Consider the following 21707-nt stretch of genomic DNA (forward strand, 5'->3'; position numbering starts at 1 on the left):
CTTTCGAATTGCAGTGATTCATCATGGCGTAGATTTGTGCAGGAATATTGGCTCATTTGGACAGGAAGTTTCTTGTAGTTGCTGCAAATTTAGATGGAGGTAATAATAATCTTTGCTTGTATAGCGCCAACTTATTCCACAGTGTTTTTAGGTTTTATTATTTACTACCCCCCACCAAGCTAATTTTACCGACGTCAGAAGGATGGAAGGCTGAGTCACCCTTCACCCGGCTACCTGAACCATGCGGGGATTGAACTTGCAAACCTTTACGTTGTCAGCGAGAGCTTAGGACACGGGGTACTTGGTATTTGTATAGCGCCAACTTATTCAGCAACGCTTTCAGGTAATGCATTGCCCCCAGCAAGCTGCGTACTTGGAAGGATGAGTACCGACCTTGGAAGGATGAGTCAACCTTGAGCCACCTACCTGAACCAGGTGGGGATTGAACTCGCAACCTTCTGGCATCTTCTGAACAGCTGGCAGGAAGGGTTCAGCGATTCATGCTGCTTGTACCGAATTCTGACCTCCCATCAGTACAGTGCTACAAAAATCTGGATTCATCTGACCGGGTGTTGGTTTTCCCACGGCTCAGTGTTCGAATTTTTGCGTTTTTCTTCCCACTGGGTTCTCACCTTTCTGTTTCTCCTAGACATAATGGCGCTGGAACTGGTTCTTCATGGATTAATGAAAGTCCATTGACTTTCAGTGACTCAATTCACTGCGTATCACGTAATATGCAGTGAAAGCACGGTCGTGGGTATGAGCCCTAATGTGGATTCTCACTGAAACTGAGCCACAGAGAATGTCACATGATTTAATGCTGCATTCCAGGGTCATGGCTCTTTCTAGTGAAGGTCCAAAAGTATGAGGGCCGGGGCACTCTTATCTGTATATATGGATATTGGCTGCTGTTGCATTGCAGCTGCCTAATACTGAAGCAAATTAAGGGTCAGATGCACCAAATATGCAACCTTTTGAACTTTTGTATTGGTCTATTATGTTACTTTGCCAAATCCATTCATATGCAAAGAATAGTTATTGAAGCCTGCTGCAATGAGAGGGAAATGTACCCCGTGTGCCGGCCTTGGGTTAGATGGCACCATGTGCAGAATTGTTTTAATAATATAAATGCAGCACCAGAACCAAGCTCATAACTTAGATCCAGATCCAGAACAAAGCTCAGTACATAAATATAACACCAGAAGCAAGCTCAATACATATATACAGAGCCAGAACCAAGCTCAGTACATACATATAGCACCAGAACAAAGTTTAGTATATAAATATAGCACCAGAACCAAGCTCAGCACATAGATACAGCACCAGAGCCAGGTTTAGTACATAGGACCAGTACCTGAAACAAGCTCAGTAAGTAGATACAGCACCAGAACCTAGCTCATAACAATACAGTAGCAGAATTAAACAATTGTGTTGCAGGGGCGCCAACGGACTGACAGTGGAACGCAGATGGGAAGAGACAGAGCCAGGAGGAGGATGATTTATGTAGCTGCCACACATAGGAAGACTATCCATCTGACTGGGCAGACCTGGTGTTGGTAGGCAGATGCCCCCACGCACACTGGTGGCTGGCCCCCCCGGTGCGACTGCATAGGTCGCACATAACCAAGTCCAGCCATGCACCCAGCTTTGGGTTTGTCTTGTAAATGACATAAATGGTTTTATGAAAAATGTCAGTCCTGCGGAGCTCATGGGCTGTTTACCTGCTGACATTATGGATTAGGGTGAGCGAGGTTTCAGGTGATTGAAGTCATTTGGACAGTAAATGTGACAGTAGTTGCACACAAATGTCAGATATCCTATACTACCGGGCTGTCATTATCCTAGTGCCGCTGAAGATGAAGGCTCCCGGTGTTCGGTTGCTATGGTTTATGATGGATTTGGGCACTTAAAATCATTGGACAAGCAGCCAAATCATAAAGGTGCTTGTTAGTTCTGTCCTATATAGTGTTAAATCCCCATTACAGCCCGGCCTGTCCTGAGAAGACTCGGGTGATGAAAAGGATTACACTTCATATCATTTCTGCTCCTTAAAGAGAACTGGCAGGCTCCAGAAAAACACATCAGACTGGAGCAAGAGAGCAAATTAGTGACAGTTTAGTAATGAATAATTAATGGTGCTGCTGACTCGCAAGCGCTGACGGCTCCTAACAAGAGTGCTCTCTGCAAAGCCTGCAGAACGGCTGAGCAAGCAGCCCACCCAGGGTGTGGAGAGCCCACCTAGCCCAGACTGGTATTGATATTGGCCTCTAACTACTAGAAAATGAATGAAAAAACACCTTCAAATTTTGACTTCAGCAAGGAAAGTACACTGCGCCATAGTCCTACTTTTAGTACAGGGTTTCCTGAAAATACGACCCTGTCTTATATTAATTTATGCCCCAAAAGAGGCGCTAGGTCTCATTTTGAGGCAATGTCTTATTATACTTGCCTAGTGGGCTCAGTCCAGGTCCCTCACGCTGCTCCCCAGAGCTCTGGCAGGCTTCTTGCAGTCCTCGGCCGCCCACAGAAGATGGCTTCCTGGTTATGGGATTCATAAATCCCGGCTCCAGGAAGCAAAGGATCTGATTGGCTGAGCAGCGCTCAAAAACTAATCAATGCAGTGCTCAAGATACTAATGTGATGGCTGTGATTAGTTCAGTAAGTGCTGCATTGATTGGCTGAGCAGCGCTTGGGAACCAATCACAGCCATCACGTTATGGAGGCAGGATTAATAAATTGGCTGAGCTGCCACATTGATTGGCTATCACATTGGTTCTCAAGCACTACTCAACCAATCAGAGCCATCGCTTCCTGGAGGCAGGATTTATGATTCCCGTAATGAGGAAGTGATCTTCTGTGGGCGGCCGAGGACTGCATGAAGCGTGTCAGAGATCTGGAGAGCAGTGGGAGGGACCTGGAGCGAGCCTGCTAGGTAATATATTGTTTTGGTGGGTCTTTTTTATGTAATGCACCCAGGGCTTTTTTGGGGGGTAGGGCTTATATTTCAAGCCTCCCCAAAAGTCTGGGAAAATCGGGGTAGGTCTTATTTTTGGGGAAGCTTTTGCTGCATTTCATATAGCCCTTTTCTACAGTAGGATCCTAAAGCCGCTTTTAAATGGCCGAGAAAATCATGTGAAATTTATGTGTTGAGACGCTCAAATCACGCATCAATGTGAACCCCGCGCCCTCAATGCGGGGAAAAAAAAAATTGCGATACGTCCTTTATTTGCGCATTTCATTGTTTTCAATTGGGCCGGCAAAGCAGCTTTCCCTACACATTGCAGTTCCTAGTTGGGGATATGACTTTTGGTCTGTGGTGGTATTTCTTTATTATACTCTTTAACCCCTTCAGTGAGTTGAGGTTGGTATTGAGCTCTGATTCATTAACAGAACAGACTGATGGTCCATATTTACCTTTTAGCAAATTCTTCATTTTAGTCCTACGGGATATGGCATCAGCCGTGTCTTTGTATTCTGTTGGGTGGCTGCCATCATCCCTATAAGTAATCTAACTGCCGTTCATGAACTTTGGATGATTCTGTGGACTTTCTAAGAAATGTTTCCTGTATTCATCTGACACCCTTCTATCACCTCCCTTCCTTTGTTCCTTCCAAACTGGAATATATAAAGTCTTTCCTGGCATCTTCATGTCATTCTGTACATTCCCCAGACTCTGCCCCAGATCTAATTTGGTGGTAAGCTCCCCGGTAGAACGTAGGCACTCCCTCCCCAGTACCAGTGTCATCCAAAATGTATCTAAGGGTATGTTCACATAGCAGAAATAGTGCACAAATTCCGTAGCGCAAAATATGCAGTGGATCCTCACTAAAATACGCAATGCGTGAACATATCCAAGCTGGCCATAGACTGCAGATAACTGTCTTTTGAATGCTCATTCGGTCCACAGTTGTTGTTCCCAACCGATTTGTGCACGTGGACCCTTAGCTGAGCGTGCATATGCCCTTCAGTGGGGAGAACTTAGTAAATGGCTGCCATACAATTCTGGCAACGACTTATCTCCCGTGAAAACAAAACGCTCGAGAATGTTAAAATACAACATGCCTGACCCCTCTGCCAGATCATCTGCTGTTGGGAGACCCCAAACATATTAGATGGAATTCTGCAGAAATCATGGGGTTCAGCTGATGTTCATCTGATGTGTATGGCAACATTAAGGGTGTGTTCACAAATTGCGGTTGCGCCGTGGAAATGCCTTAGTGCGTCTGTAGCAGATCCGCAGGTTAGATTTACAGCAGAAAATATACAGTTTTTTTTTTTTCTTTCTAGGCTATGAACAAGATTTGCTTTAATCCCATTCACTTTATTAGCAAGCGTTTCAACTGTGAAAATCGGCAGCGTTTCCACATCGTATGAACGCACCCTTAGGCTGCCTGTCCACACCCGTTATTCAATTGCGTTCCCCGTGGCGATAATCCAGCCGCGGGGAACGCAATGCACGCTTTCCATAGCATTGCTATGGAAAGCGCCGCCCCCCCCCCCCCCCCCCACGAGCGGAGAATCATTGCAATTCTCCGCTCGCGGCCGGCCATTCGCAGCATGTCAGATAGGCTGACAGCGGAGATCCGTCTGCCGGCTCCTGCTCCCGGGCGGCGGTATCCAGCAACGCCCGTGGACAGGCAGCCTTAAGGGGCTTTCTGAAACTCTAATATTGATAACCTACTGCTGGATATCTTCCATTTTCGAAGGGAAGTACACGTCTTTCATCTGCTACACTGTTTCCTTGGCCGTCTTCTGTGTCTACGGTTCTCAACGTTGACTGTTTCTTTGTGCGTCTTCAAAAGGGCTTGAACAGCATATCTAGCCGAGACCTTGCTGATGTAGTCTTGTCTGGTTGCTGTGCCTGGTCTTGCCATGGTGTTTGACCTGTGACCTGTCTTCCACAACCTCAACTTTTTAGTAGAGTTTGGCTGTTCCTCACCCAGTTTTAAGCCTCCTACACAGCTGTTTCTGTTTGTTAGTGATTGTATTGCAACCTACATATGCTGATCATCACCTGTTTGGTATAATTGGTTAATGATACACCTGACTATAATCCCTGACTGTGTTATTAGTGTATCTGAAAGAACTGATGCTGTTGTGAAGACAAAGGACGTTCGCACCAAGTGTTGATGTGATTTAGATCTTTTGTTCCTTCACTTTGCATTTTGTTAAGCGACAAAAATAAACTATTAACACTTCTTCTATTTTTGAAAGCCTTCTTTGCAGCATTTTTCCACACCTACCCAAAACTTTTGCACAGTTCTGTATATGCAAGCCGCTTATCCCTTCCTCCCTGTGGCAATAAACATATGCTGGGGCACCGCATCTCTTCTAGTTGGCGGTGCAGGCAAAGAGATACATCTTCTGTTGGATGTGACATATCTAGATTGTTTTAAATACATAAAAATGTCATTCTTATTGCCATGACCGTATAAAGGTCTTTAAAGGGATTAAAGGAAATGGCAAATGGAGGTCCTTGGGTCATTTCTCTTTTTCCCCTTCTTATAATCTGAAGACATAGGGCGGGGAGGGGTGGGTGCCTAGCTCCACCCCATCTCGCCCACTCCCATTGCAAACAGCCGGAGGGAAGGAGAGGCAACGGCATTGCGGCCTTGGCGTATATACGCCGTGCCCTCTGAATGGGTGCACAAACATTAGATTTGTGCGCCCATTCACACATTTTTACGGCGCTGGTGGGCGCACATAAAGATGCCTACACTCGTGAGAAAGAGCCCTTATTGGTAAGGTTGCATTCACACTAGCGCTTTGTCTTTATGTTTTCTGACCTGCTTTTACATATTCCATATTCCCTTTTACGCATATGGACATCGTAGGCGGTCAGTCTCTGAGTCCAGACGGAGAGGAGCAGCCTCCTGCGGTCGTAATAGTTAATGATCAGGATTTCTAAATATATCTATAATGATATAATTTTTTCATTTATTAATTAAAACCAGATAGTGAAACCTTTTCCATTTTTCTGAAATTGTTTCCTGATTATAGAATTTCATTTTTTTCTTGCGCTGGTAATGACTATGGGAGCAGTCATCTTGCCAGAGCTGCAGTTAGTAGCATTTAGAGAGATGCTTTACAGCAGTCCCATGGGCCATAGACACAATGGACAGAAAAAGACCCGTTGATTTCTATGGGATAATGTTGTGGGCATGTGCAAGGAAGGGGGAGGAGGTGAGCTGTGACCATCCCCTATTATGAACAGTGCATCTAGGGTTATCTGTATATAGGCGGTACCTTTCAGTGTAATCTTGTCTGTGATGATAAATGTCTGCTGAAAAGTTTTCCCTACAGGAGAGGTATCTCCGCCTACTATTAAGCTTCGTAGTCAATGTGAGAATTTAATATTTATTTATTTATTTTTTAAATAGATTGTGACATTAAAAATATTTAAAAAAAATTTACAAAACTTTATTTATACAAAATATGATTTATCTGATGGCACATTCCCTTTAAAACTCTAATTTTTTAAATATTCTACAGTGAAAGAGGTGTTTATGGTGTCCGGCTGACATGGCTAATCTGCAGGTTAAAGTGTTGTATCATTAAAGGAATCTTGTATCTCCGCCCCCAGCCCCGGGAGCATGTGTTCGCTTCATGCATGTTTTATATACAGAGCCCGACCATTGTGATGCTTTCAGATTGGTTACTGTTTGCATGTAAACAGAGCAGACGCAGCGTTTTCTACAAGTCTCAAGGTTACCCAGGATATCGCTGGGGAGCCTCTGTGCAAAGAAATAGCCAGTTGTTTAATTTTTAAGTACGTGACCTCATTGCTCTCTCCGCTCCCCATCTGCGCCTCCTTGCTTTTAAACATTGCACTGCAATTTTGTGCTGAAGTTGCAAAGCAAAATATACCACATAAAATGTAGTGCGTTTCATGCATATACAGCCATAGTAATTCACCGCAGGAGGCACCATCATTGGCATTCTCTCTATATTTTTATGTTTTTGTTATGTTTTGTTTTTGCTGGAAATGTTTGCATTTTAATTTTACATTTTCTTTTACGGCCCCCGAGTTAGATTCATTTCTGTACCCTGTTCCTCTATCACAATCAGTGACTTGGGAACGAAGAATTTAAAGGGATTGTATGAAATCAGAAAAAAGGGTCTAACCCCACGCCCCTTCCAACCCATGCCCCTTCCCACGCCTTTCCCATCCCATGCCCCTCACCACCCCCCTCCCATCCCATGCCCCTCACCACCCCCCTCCCATCCCATGCCCCTCACCACCCCCCTTCCATCCCATGCCCCTCACCACCCCCCTTCCATCCCATGCCCCTCACCACCCCCCTCCCATCCCATGCCCCTCACCACCCCCCTCCCACCCTATGCCCCCTCACCACGTCTCTCCCACCCTATGCCCCCTCACCACGTCTCTCCCACCCTATGCCCCCTCACCACGTCTCTCCCACCCTATGCCCCCTCACCACGTCTCTCCCACCCTATGCCCCCTCACCACGCCCCTTCCAACCCATGCCCCTTCCCACGCCTTTCCCATCCCATGCCCCTCACCACCCCCCTCCCATCCCATGCCCCTCACCACCCCCCTTTCATCCCATGCCCCTCACCACCCCCCTTCCATCCCATGCCCCTCACCACCCCCCTCCCATCCCATGCCCCTCACCACCCCCCTCCCACCCTATGCCCCCTCACCACGTCTCTCCCACCCTATGCCCCCTCACCACGTCTCTCCCACCCTATGCCCCCTCACCACGTCTCTCCCACCCTATGCCCCCTCACCACGTCTCTCCCACCCTATGCCCCCTCACCACGTCTCTCCCACCCTATGCCCCCTCACCACGTCTCTCCCACCCTATGCCCCCTCACCACGCCTCTCCCACCCTATGCCCCCTCACCACGCCTCTCCCACCCTATGCCCCCTCACCATGCCTCTCCCACCCTATGCCCCCTCACCACGCCTCTCCCACCCTATGCCCCCTCACCACGCCTCTCCCACCCTATGCCCCCTCACCACGCCTCTCCCACCCTATGCCCCCTCACCACGCCTCTCCCACCCCATGCACCCTCACCACGCCTCTCCCACCCCATGCCCCCTCACCACGCCTCTCCCACCCCATGCCCCCTCACCACGCCTCTCCCACCCCATGCACCCTCACCACGCCTCTCCCACCCCATGCCCCCTCACCACGCCTCTCCCACCCCATGCCCCCTCACCACGCCTCTCCCACCCCATGCCCCCTCACCACGCCTCTCCCACCCCATGCCCCCTCACCACCCCCCTCCCATCCCATGCCCCTCACCACCCCCCTCCCACCCTATGCCCCCTCACCACGTCTCTCCCACCCTATGCCCCCTCACCACGTCTCTCCCACCCTATGCCCCCTCACCACGTCTCTCCCACCCTATGCCCCCTCACCACGTCTCTCCCACCCTATGCCCCCTCACCACGTCTCTCCCACCCTATGCCCCCTCACCACGCCTCTCCCACCCTATGCCCCCTCACCACGCCTCTCCCACCCTATGCCCCCTCACCACGCCTCTCCCACCCTATGCCCCCTCACCACGCCTCTCCCACCCTATGCCCCCTCACCACGCCTCTCCCACCCTATGCCCCCTCACCACGCCTCTCCCACCCTATGCCCCCTCACCACGCCTCTCCCACCCCATGCACCCTCACCACGCCTCTCCCACCCCATGCACCCTCACCACGCCTCTCCCACCCCATGCCCCCTCACCACGCCTCTCCCACCCCATGCCCCCTCACCACGCCTCTCCCACCCCATGCCCCCTCACCACGCCTCTCCCACCCCATGCCCCCTCACCACGCCTCTCCCACCCCATGCCCCCTCACCACGCCTCTCCCACCCCATGCCCCCTCACCACGCCTCTCCCACCCCATGCCCCCTCACCACGCCTCTCCCACCCCATGCCCCCTCACCACGCCTCTCCCACCCCATGCCCCCTCACCACGCCTCTCCCACCCCATGCCCCCTCACCACGCCTCTCCCACCCTATGCCCCCTCACCATGCCTCTCCCACCCTATGCCCCCTCACCACGCCTCTCCCACCCTATGCCCCCTCACCACGCCTCTCCCACCCTATGCCCCCTCACCACGCCTCTCCCACCCTATGCCCCCTCACCACGCCTCTCCCACCCCATGCACCCTCACCACGCCTCTCCCACCCCATGCCCCCTCACCACGCCTCTCCCACCCCATGCCCCCTCACCACGCCTCTCCCACCCCATGCACCCTCACCACGCCTCTCCCACCCCATGCCCCCTCACCACGCCTCTCCCACCCCATGCCCCCTCACCACGCCTCTCCCACCCCATGCCCCCTCACCACCCCCCTCCCATCCCATGCCCCTCACCACCCCCCTCCCACCCTATGCCCCCTCACCACGTCTCTCCCACCCTATGCCCCCTCACCACGTCTCTCCCACCCTATGCCCCCTCACCACGTCTCTCCCACCCTATGCCCCCTCACCACGTCTCTCCCACCCTATGCCCCCTCACCACGTCTCTCCCACCCTATGCCCCCTCACCACGCCTCTCCCACCCTATGCCCCCTCACCACGCCTCTCCCACCCTATGCCCCCTCACCACGCCTCTCCCACCCTATGCCCCCTCACCACGCCTCTCCCACCCTATGCCCCCTCACCACGCCTCTCCCACCCTATGCCCCCTCACCACGCCTCTCCCACCCTATGCCCCCTCACCACGCCTCTCCCACCCCATGCACCCTCACCACGCCTCTCCCACCCCATGCCCCCTCACCACGCCTCTCCCACCCCATGCCCCCTCACCACGCCTCTCCCACCCCATGCACCCTCACCACGCCTCTCCCACCCCATGCCCCCTCACCACGCCTCTCCCACCCCATGCCCCCTCACCACGCCTCTCCCACCCCATGCCCCCTCACCACGCCTCTCCCACCCCATGCCCCCTCACCACGCCTCTCCCACCCCATGCCCCCTCACCACGCCTCTCCCACCCCATGCCCCCTCACCACGCCTCTCCCACCCCATGCCCCCTCACCACGCCTCTCCCACCCCATGCCCCCTCACCACGCCTCTCCCACCCCATGCCCCCTCACCACGCCTCTTCCACCCCATGCCCCCTCACCACGCCTCTCCCATCCCATGCCCCCTCACCACGCCTCTCCCATCCCATGCCCCCTCACCACGCCTCTCCCATCCCATGCCCCCTCACCACGCCTCTCCCATCCCATGCCCCCTCACCACGCCTCTTCCACCCCATGCCCCCTCACCACGCCTCTTCCACCCCATGCCCCCTCACCACGCCTCTTCCACCCCATGCCCCCTCACCACGCCTCTTCCACCCCATGCCCCCTCCCCACGCCTCTTCCATGAATAGTGTATGTTGTCATCATAACAGCACCATCCACCCACCGGCTCAGAGATTGGAGAATTAGAGATACATCGTGCAGAGGGCAAAACTGGTGAAAAATGCAGGATTCAAGTCATATAATGTCAGAAATGGTGTTACTCCTCATATTCTAAAAGTGTTTATATGCTTTAAGCAGCAGAAGTCACGGGGGAAATTATGTTTCCCATTCTATCAATTTATGAGCTCCAGTCAGTCAAGTCCAGCTTTTCCTGTGTCAACCAGTTTTAGTCAGTGAACAGCATCTCTGGCAATTAATAAGCAGTGTATTCCAGATAAGGTTTGGTAGTTTCCTGTGAATTCGCAGTCCTGTCCTAAATGACATTAAACAAAGGAGAAATCAAAAGTGGCACCATAACCATGTGGTTTGGGTCTCTGTTACACCCACTGGTAGAATTTTGTCTTCAAGTGGTTTTCCCACTTGTAGCTGTTTTGCTGCAGGAAGCAGTTGCCAAACTTGGTACTGCAGGCTGAGTCCTTTTGAACTGAATGGGGTTTAGCCTGCAGTACCAACTCTGGCCACTGCGCAATGTACAGAGCTGTCTGCTTCCTTCAGCAAAACGGCTATGAGTGGGGCAACTGTTTTTTGCTGTAGGCTTCTATCAAGTAACATACAAGACAAGCCTTGATGAAAAGGCAAACCTGATGAAAGTTGTGTCAAACTTTTAGTACACACAGGAGCTCGGAAGCTTCTCTATCACATAAAACGATTCCATGAATATAAATGGCAAGTGGTATGTGGCGGACCCTCTTATAGAATTTGCCCTGGAGCCCCATAGCTCCCAGTGACCCCTCTGGCATTATTTCATGTAATGTTTCCAGGTTGAGCCTATAGTCTGATTATTTTTTTTTTTTTTTGTTAATCTTATTTTATTGGGTAGTTATCAAATTAACAATGCAGGTTACAAAACTTCAGGTTGAAAGACATGGAAGAGGCAACATAAAAAAGGACACAGGTGCCCATAATAAGTTATAGCTGCAGTTTTGTGTTATCCAATACATTTATATTTGTGTTATTTAACCATAGAAGAGGTTTGTACTTTCCTACAATATTAATATTTTTGATAATTTCATAAACCGAAATCATAACCTAAACAAAGTAATAATGTAACTGATTTAAGGCAGTCGCATCCGAATCTGTCGTTATGTGGTCAATGAGATAATTATGTGAATTCTCCAAATGCGTTCGAGTGATCTCCTGAGGAGGACTAGAGGAGCCGGATTTAATACGTTTCGAACTCTATTCACTGGTGATTTAATCTTAATGGAGTTTTCCGGGAGTGCAGTAAAAAAAAAAATGTAATGGGCTCAAATTAAAAAAAACGAAAATAACCCAAACTTACTAGCAAGATGCAGAGCAAAAGAAGCAGCAGATTGCCCGCACGGCTACTGGAGATCAGGAGTTGCCGGGTGCGCAGGGAGGACACTTTAATGGCAGCATGTGTCCGTGTTGAAAGGACACTTCGTCAGGTTGGCCTGATGAACTGCCTACTTGACACAGAAACGCGTTGCCATTAAAGCGTCCTCCCAGCGCATCTGGCAATTCCCGATCTCCATTAACCGTGCTGGCAATCTGCTGCTTTTGCTCTGCATCTGTCTGGTACCCTGCGTAGGTGATCTCGCTGGTCCGCCTCAGGAGTGGCTGCAGCTGGTTCACCATCTTGCTCAGTGTCTTTTCTCCAGGTGAGCGGTGTTTCTCTGTTGATTCCCTCACTTGCCATCAGTGGTCTTTGGCACTATGGAGCTCCCTTTTTTTTGTTTTTCTCCAGGTTGTCACTGGTAAGATGCCCCTGCTGGTGCAGCAGTGGAGACCCTGTACCTGTCGCTTTACTCCAAGACAAAGCTGCAGCGCTCATGTGCCGTTCATTGTGCACATGACCGTTCAGCCAATCTCCGGCTTCAGCGTTCACAACCATTCGTGGCAGTATCACCGCTGAAGCCAGTAATTGGTTAAGCGGTCACATGTATAATAATAAATGGCGCATGACCGCTGCAGCTTTTTCCAGCATCAGGACTCCTGTGCTGGATCAGAGGGGACACTTGACCCCGGTTAGTATGACTTATTTTCTACTTTAGCCCATTTCCTGCCCATGCACTTTTTTTAACTTTTTTTTTTTTTTACTGAACCACTTTTGGGGTAGGTTCACACATAGTGGAATCTTGTGTCTAATTGTGCATCACCATTGGTGCAGATTTTGATGCAGATCCACAGCAGATCTCAACCCTTCAATTGAAAGCGTGAAATCTGCTGTAGATCTGCGTAAAAAAAAAAAAACACATCAAAATCTATGCCAAATGGTGCAGATTTTGATACAGATCCACGCCAAAGTGCACCACATGTGCACATACGCTTTTCAATCGGTATTCCGAGACATTTTAACGTTTGCTATTAATGACTGGGAGGTCATCAATAAATGATTGGCAGGGATCCAGTGCTTTGATCCCTACTGGTTAGCGGATTCCCGATGCCGCTGTCAGCAGAAGAAGCAGAAAGCATAGCGCAGCGGCTCGGTTTGGTATTGCAGGCACTGCTCCCATTGAACTCAATGGGAGCTGCGCAGCAGTACCAATCTAGGCCACTGCGCTATGGTCGGCACTTTCTGCTTACTCCGTGAATCATGGTGACGGTTGTGCCAGGAATCCGAGTGGTGCGTCCCCGCCGATCATCTACTCATGACCCGTCCGTCATCAATAGCAAGAGTTAAAAATGTCCCAGAATACCCCTTTAAAGGGTTGTGTCATTGGAGGTAACTCTTGTCAAAATGCAGCAGATCTACCCTTGTCATACTACTGACACCCTGGCAATATGGTTGATATTATCAAGCGAAGCTATGGACAGCCAGATGTTTCCCTGTAGTGCCTGGGGCTGGAATAGCTGTCAATGTAACACAAGGGCAGCCGTACACCGTGGCTCTCCATCCTGGACTCATAGTGGGGAGTAAGAAGCAGAGGACCATGTCTATGGTTTCCACATGCGCTGATAGGGCTGTATGGGCATAGGCTGTCTTCATGAGACTTTGTATCAATATTTCTTTGATACTGTTTTCCATAATTCCATAAACAGAGGAAACTGCAGCAACAGAATAGATTATCCAGACTGCACTGCAGAGCTTCTGTGAATAGTCATGATCTCCGGATATCAATCATCGTTTGCCCCGCCGACAGCCAAGCTCTTAAGTTTAACCCGCTGCTTTTGTAAACTCAACTCGTTATTACTGAGCAGTAACGCAGCATATTAACCACTCGCCGCCTGTTATTCGTCCGCCTGCTGACTAATTACCGCTCAGTGCATTTTAATTATTAACTTTTTGTTTGGCACTGAAGTTTTGTGCAAACATGTTGTACAACTGATTATTTTATGGCTCAAACAACTTTGCGGTGACCTTGCAGGAGGACAAGTGACTTGATGTGGGTAGCTGAGCCGGTGTTTATACTACCTGATCACTGATCTTCAGGGTGTAAGATCTTGCTCGTTGCCCTTGGTCTTCATCTAAAAAAAAAAAAAAGTTATATATTGTTTCAATCAAGCCAGGAAGCACGCCGGCCCTTTGATATACAATTTATGGAGTCTCAGCCTTCGCTTCCTGTTTGCAGAAGACGTTCTTGACCTGAATCTTCAGTGGTGCTAGCTAATAGATCATCAGAGGTGCCTGAACATGTTCCTCAGATTGTTGATCCAGAACCAGCTTTATATTGAGTAATAGTAGATAAACCATTCCCAGCGAGTGTTTCTTGGTATTACATTCTGTATTTTGGGAAGATGATTTATAGTCCTCTCACCCTTTTTTTTCTCTTCTAGATGGGGGAAATGAGGAGCCACAGGAGCGGAGGCAGCACAGTGTAGACTCCCGCCACGGCCGGGCTTCACAAGGTGAGACCTTTTTGGCACTTGATGACTCAGATGATCTCAGAAATGAACTACTGACTAATTACAGATACAACGTGCTCGGTTACACCCGCTTGCAAGAACGCATAGTAATAAATGAAGTACTAGCTTTGCCACCAACAATTTCTGTTCTCTCTCCACGTTCTCTTCCTTGCTGGTTTGTCCTTTCATTTTATCTTTGCTTCATGTAAAACGTTTCTTTATTCAGTTTGCAACATTTTTTTCTCTGCTGTATCTAAAATCAAAATTGAATCTACTGTGCAAATACCCTTAGAGGGAACCTGTCACCAGGTTCCAGTCACGGATAGCATGAACCCGGGACAGATATGTACAGTGCCCCGCTGTATGTTTTATTCTGAAACGTTTCAGTGTTTAAAAAATAAAAACACACTTTAACCCTTTGCAATCCAATTTTGGATTCAGGGTTTCCTAGGGGGCTTCCTCTTTCTGCCACTTTACAATGGCGCCATCTGCTGGCTAGAGCCAGTACTGCAGTATGTGACATGCCAGAGAGGCCCCCGACAACAGAGCGGCCAGTAATATACAGTAAGAATACTCTGCCAGACGTCTTCTGACATCGGAGCTGTGCAGGCTTCAATCAGAATGTCTGAAGACGTCAGACAGTTGATTGGAAAGGGTTAAGGCCTCTTTCACACGGGCGACAGCAATATCATCGCGAGGAAATTGCAGCTGTGTTCTGTGCAATATCTGTGTGGTTTCTCGCTGCAATATCGCTATTTTGTGTTGCTACAAAGTCACACGACTTTGTAGCACTCCTTTGCTTGGATTTTCAAGGGGGCTTGAAATATAAGCCCTACCTTGAAAATAAACCATGGCTACATTAAAAAAAACAAAAAAAACACAGTGCATTACCTAACAGGCGCTGTCAGCTCTGCTGCACGTCTTCTGAAGCTCTGGCATACTTGTCTGTAGTTTTCAGCCAGCGCTTCCTGGTTTGGAGTTTCAAAATCTCCCCCCCAAGAAGCACTAGCATTGATTGGCTGAGTCGCTACGCTCGAAAACCAATCACTCCAGCGCTCGATGAACCAATCACGGCCATTCAATTGAAATCTGCTCAAAGTGCAGGAAAAACAAAGAAGAAACCTTAGTTTCTGTATCTGATCACTTGCCACTACGATTCTGCCAGTGACTAGTCGCTGCTGCTCTTCATTTCTGACTGTAGCAAGTTGGCGATGATGCCAACACCAGGGACATGTGAGCACTGCAGCTGCTCACCACCTCATTTTAGCCACTAATTACCTGCACGGGTCCCATCTCCTGGTTTTAGGACTGTTACCAGAAGTGCAGACTAGCAGGAGACCGAGCACATCCAAAATGAGAGCAGTGAGGGAGTGGGTGAAGAAAGTCGCTGTCTGTGTTCTTCCTGCTCTCTGAGCTGGTTTCAACTTTTTTTCTGCCTGAATAGTCACTTTAGAGCACGTTCAGACACAGCGCAAATTTGCATCAAAATCTGCACCGTTCATCCGGATTTTGATGTGGTTTTTGCCACAGATCCCTAGCAGCTTTCACCCTCCGTTGAAGGGGTGAGGTTGGTCTGCTGCAGATTTCGGGCCCGTTCTGCAGGGTTTTTGACGAGGAATTTGTTGCAGATTTTGGTGTAGATTTGTCGCAGCTGAAAATATGCACCGAGGGGTTCTCTGGGACTTTTACTATTGATGGTCTGTTCTCAGGATAGGTCATTAATAGTTTATCAGATGGTGTCGGCCACTCGGGATCACTGCCGATCAGTGCGGACAGAGCTGGAAGCAGATAGCACTGTCAACACTGAATTCAATGAGAGCTGCTGCAATACAGAAAGCGCTATCGGATGCTGAGCAGCGCACCGCGCCGTTAAACTATAGGTCATCTATAGTAAATGGCCCGGGCGACCCCTTTTAGGCTTTTGAGCTTATTTGTATGTGAAAATAACGATGTGTGTGTGTGTGTATGTGTGTGTATATGTATATATATATATATATATATATATATATATATATATATATATATATATATATATATATATATATATATATATATTGGTGTGTGTATATATATATATATATATAATTTTTTAATATATCTCCAGCAGTCTAGATCCATGAAAAGGTGTTTGTATGTGTTTCCCATTAATGTTATTTATGAGAAAACTAACATATTCCTGTAAGTGTGAGTAACTCCATGTACAATTCATAATTTGCAGTGCCTATTTCTTTTTCTAAGGAGGCGCTGTGACGGCTTCCGTCCACCTTGCACTTGTTTTACTTCACCTCAGCGGTGTAGTTCCCCTTTAAGAACAGCCGTATCTGTAGACACCCAGTCCTGCCTGGGGTGTCCCAATGTATCACCAAGGTTAATGGACACACTAGCTCTGATCATTCAGTGCAATTCGAGACTTTTCTGCTTTGTTCTCATTCATCAACCAGGGACTCCCACTAATTGGGTTACCCTTCTATGATATATTTCATACTTCAGTACTGAAACGTAATCCCAGCCATGTTCTCTCCAGGAATCTCGGGCTGTCTGACATAATGCAGTGTAATATTCATCTATATGGACTCACATCGAAGGGTCCAACTGCAACTGACCTTTTCTCAGTATGTCCTATTTTGGCCCGTATTCATAAAGCGAAATTGCCCAATAAAGTCTTTGGCTGTGTGAATGTATAGAAAATAATGCAATGATCACACATTAAGGCTCATTCACACGGGTGCATGCAATGTCGGTCCATGAAAAATGCACTGCATGCATGTCTGTTGTTTTTTTTACTTTTACATCAGCGTGGCATCCACATGTCTCATATATATATTATAATTTTTATTTTTTTTTAATTCACGTGCACCAAAAAAGCAAGAAGGTCCAAGTGATGTCTGTTTTGTCACAACCCACAAAAGACACCTTCCATAAAAAAAACTGCAGTGTATACGGATGCTAATGCTTTTTCTCTGTGCTTTTTCCCCCCGCACGCATAGACTTAGATCGTGAGTTTGGTCCATGAATATGAATCAAATCAAAATGCAATTTTTTTTTCTAATGCGAAACCTCAGAACACCTAAAAAGCACACGTCTGAATACACCAATACGTGTTGTACGTATTCAGTCTAAAAAGACTGCATGCAGACAAAAAATGCGCCCATATGAACGGGCTCTTGGCATCCGGGCTCACTTGTGTTTTTTGGGGGGTTTTTTGCACATCTTGTTGTCTGTGGTTTGTGACAAAACTCGCATTACTTTTCTTGCTTTTTGTTTTTTTTGGCGCGTGTAAAACGGATGCAACACAAACCTAAAAAAAAATGCACATGCAAACAGTGAAAGCGGTGCCTTTCTCACTGACGATGATTGCACATGCCATGCGATTGAGCCCTAACTCCCTGCTGACTTCACATTTGGAGCCTTCCATCAGAGGTATATGACATGAGGACTCCCGATGTATACCTTAGATGGAAGGCTGCAGCGTATCCCACCTATAGTCCTACTGAGGGATGTATTATATAGCTTCCTCTACTCGGGGTAATAAGTACCTGGAAGAGTGACTTCCTCAGTCTCCCTCCTTCCTTCCTTCGTTCTCCCGGGAAAACTCTTAATGACATCAGTATCCATATTACGTCATTGGAGCTTCCACCGAGAAGAAGCTCTTGCGGCTGTTCAGCCCGCCGCCCCCGTGATCCGAGGGGGATGCCCAGGGGAGGGGGGATGGTGGGGGAGATGAAGGAGAGAAGGGAGCTACCAGGGGGAGAGATGAGAAAGGAGCTGCTGAGGGTGGGGATTTTGAAGGTTGGGGTTGCCAGTAATGGGAAAGCGGTGACGAATACCCTACAGTGCCGTACCTCATCCATGGGTCTGGATACATTTTTTTATAGTACAGCACGGAGTGTACCGTAGTCTGCTATACTTGTCCATTTCTTTTTGTTTTTCCGATACGCTGCTGTATACCAGCAAGACGGAGGCCAGAAGGACACTCTTCTGACTAATTCAGCCCTATGGACATTTTAGCATGTACGTCGGGAGCTTTCTCAAAGTACACACTAATTGGCTGTACACGAACCGGTCGAATTCCGGATACAGAATCCCACAGCCGAATCCAACCCTGCGCCCGGCCGGTGAACCCTGCGTACCTGTCGTCTTTGCGCAGGCGGCCTTCTGTACTGTGGATGGTCCGGACAGCGAGCAGTACATATTTTCCAGCGCCGTCGCTAGGTGATGACACAGAATCCGTGACATGTCCGCAATTTGGATAGCTTTAATTGACGTCTAAAATAGAACATGCTGTGACTTTTCCTCCGTAAGTGGAAAATTGCAGTAGATTTCTGCTTGTGGGTAGGAAAAAGCGTTTTTGCATAGCATGTAATGGGCAGGTATTCGCTGTGGAACCCGTGGGGGCGGATGCCGGCCCCGGATTCCGCAATGCAAATCAGGCCATGTGCAGCCAGTCTAAAATGAAGGATAACAATTAGAGATGAGCGAGCGTACTCGTTATGGGAAATTACTCAAGCGAGTATGGGCATTTTCGAGTACATGCCTGCTTGCCCGGAAAGATTCGGGGGGAGATCTCTCTCTCCCCCTGCTCCCCCATGCTCACTCCCGCAACTCACCACTCACCCCCGCCAGCCCCCGAATCTTTTCGGACAAGCAGGCATGTACTCGAAAATGCCCATACTCGCTCGAGTAATTTGCCTAATTGAGTACTCTCGCTCATCTCTAATAACAATGTCATGTGAACGGGGTCTTCTTGCTGTGTTTCCCCCACACATTACTTAGGGGAACACTAGTATGGATTGTTCTCAGCTGACATCCGCTTTATAGATCAGCTATTATAACCTGTTGTAATAGTGCTACATTCTCTTGATGGCAGCGCAGTGAATAGAGTCCCAGCAGCCATACTTGGCAATGATGCCATAAATGTGTACGGTGGGATAGCCTGCAGGGAGGATAGGCAAATGAACAGACTGATGCAATGTACAACTGATTTGCAAAATACATAACATATATGTAAATGCATCTTTTGTCAATGCAGCTCATTTGGATAGAAAAGGAAGACAGGCAAATGAGATATTTATGGGAAAGCCTATTCATCTCCAGATAAAAGAAGTCCTACCCTGAGACGTTTTTGGTTGCATTTTCGTAAAGTGTACCTGCAATTTTTAGATGACTTCATGTGTGTACATGAGGAAGAACACTACATCCAGCCCTACATTTAGGGCTTCTATACACTGTACATGGAGAAAACGGCAGAGTCTGCTCCGTAGAACACCTCAGAAGTAATGACATCATGGAGGACATTATGCAGCAGTACTGAGCAGTGTAGATGTGTTGTCAGCAGCCATAATGCAGTAAATCGCTCATAATTAGCTGCAGCAGCATGCCTCTGCGAGTGTCTTCTTTGCAGCACCTACTTCCCTTCTCCTCTTCATAGACTTCTATGGGCAGCATGAGGCCTCCCCAACTTCCAGTGATCCGTTTCTGTGTCTTTTACTAGATACAGACTTCATGTGATGACAAGCAATGGTCAGCAAATTAGAAGGGAGCCCCCTAGTGGGCAGCACTTGACAGGGATTTTTCAGCCCAAAAGTGTTATTTTAAGTAAATAAAGGGATTCACACTTTTGATAGTTATCACATTAAGACAACTTGTGTTAATAAGATGGCTAATGTACTGGGGTAAGTATGTGTCCGTTTATTTTTAACCCCTGCAGCACCATTGAAGCGGGGTTTTTCAGTAACCACTTTAAATGGAGAGCTGATGAATGTTACTTGTGTATGGAAGCTCTCAGTGATCCCGGGTTACTAGCTTGTTATATAATTCTCTAGTTACACGAAACATGTAATACTGACAGCTACACGCTTTGGTAATTCATCTGGAACAGGAGCGCCGCTTCCATGGATGAGTTTCTGCTCCTTGAAATGGATAATATTGCGTACACTTGTAGCGCCGGACTTCCTGGCTGGGTTCTGGTTCAGGTTGGGTGATAACTCTTTGATATCCTTCCAGCCCAGTTAATTTACACTGGTGGAAAATGAAAATTTTACACCCGGGAGGAATTGGTGGAGTTTCAGGAAACCTAATAGATATATACTGAATGATACTTGATAATTGGAAATAATCGATGTTTGTTACTGTTGGGTACAGGTTTCGGTAAGAAGTGAGCCTATACACCCTTGGATCCTTGCAGGCATTGAGTCAAGAAGTGTTTGGATATCTTGTTGGGTCTCTCCATGCTGCCATGACTTGTGCGGTCACTTGTTGTACAGTTTGTGGTGGGTGGCCATGTGACATAATGCGTCTACCTATGGCATCCCAGACAGGCTCTATCCCGGCTAAGTCTGGGGACTGCATGGGCCAATCCATGGTTGTGAAACCTTACAAGGCATGTCTTGTGATGGCAGCAGTAGGTGGACAGGCATTCTCCTGTTGGAAGATACCATATTGGATGGTGGGTATGACAAGAGGGTGTACCACTCTGCCCACATACTGGCGGGCAGTCATTGTGCCTTCATCAACCCCCTTCTTCATCCTGCAGTCCTAACTGATTGCCCCCCCAAACCATGACTCCAGGGGGGGGACCTGTGTGGCGTTCTGGAATCACTGCAGGGTGGGCTCTTTCTCCAAACTGCAGACAGATATATGGACGATTATCACTTTGCCCCATAAAGAATCGTGACTTGTCGCTAAACACAACTGTTCTCCATTCATGTCCAGTTGCATCTAGTGGTACATCAGGTTAGTCATAAGGGAGCACGCTGCATGGGGGTCTGAGAATACAACCCATGCAGCCGCTTTACAATTGTTCCTGGGGTGACTCTGAGCCCACCTGCACATGGGAGGATTTACATTGTGGAGTCCGGAGCGGGCGTCCGCCTTTGGATTCCGCAGCAAATGCCGCCCATAGCATGCTAATGCAAAACGCGATTTCCTCTACACAAGCGGAAATAGATTGCGATTTTCTGCTCACAGAGAATTCCTCACGATTCCTTGCGGCTTTCGTGCGAAATGTTGAAGTCAATGGAAGCAGTTCGCCCCACGTAAAGGTCACGGGATCCGCGTCATCACCTAGCAATGGCATGGCACAATCTGTACTGCGTATGTGCTCCGGCCGGCACATCCTCAGCACAGATTAGAAGACAGCGGACAGGTATGCTGTGCTCACCGACCGGGCACAGGGTCGGATTCCACTGCAGGATTCCGCATGTGGAATCCAACCTGGCCATGTGCAGGCGGCCTTACTCTAACCACTGCTCGGATCGATCAGCAGCTGCCATCCACGCAATGTGGCGGTATTCATACGTCATTGTACTTCTGTGTGGACCTGTGCCAGATTTGTGCTGGAGCCTTCCTGTGCCCACTGAGTAGCCACTCTCTGCACTGACATGGCATTATAGCCAGTCCTTCAGGAGATTTTGAACATGCCGGTTAACCAACCCCTCTCTGACATTTGGGTGTATGCAG

At 48.4% G+C, this 21707-nt stretch overlaps 1 protein-coding gene across 1 annotated transcript in view; it reads left to right on the forward strand.

The window, feature by feature from the left end:
- Window positions 1–21707, forward strand: part of TANC2 (tetratricopeptide repeat, ankyrin repeat and coiled-coil containing 2) — a 469518-nt gene that overhangs the window by 303728 nt on the left and 144083 nt on the right. Inside the window, exon 4 of the mRNA XM_066587526.1 lies at window positions 14181–14252. Coding sequence (XP_066443623.1) covers window positions 14181–14252 — 72 coding nt within the window. The remainder of the gene's footprint in view (window positions 1–14180; window positions 14253–21707) is intronic.

This window comes from Eleutherodactylus coqui, chromosome 13 (genome assembly GCF_035609145.1).
Source record: "Eleutherodactylus coqui strain aEleCoq1 chromosome 13, aEleCoq1.hap1, whole genome shotgun sequence".
Classification (NCBI taxonomy): domain Eukaryota; kingdom Metazoa; phylum Chordata; class Amphibia; order Anura; family Eleutherodactylidae; genus Eleutherodactylus; species Eleutherodactylus coqui.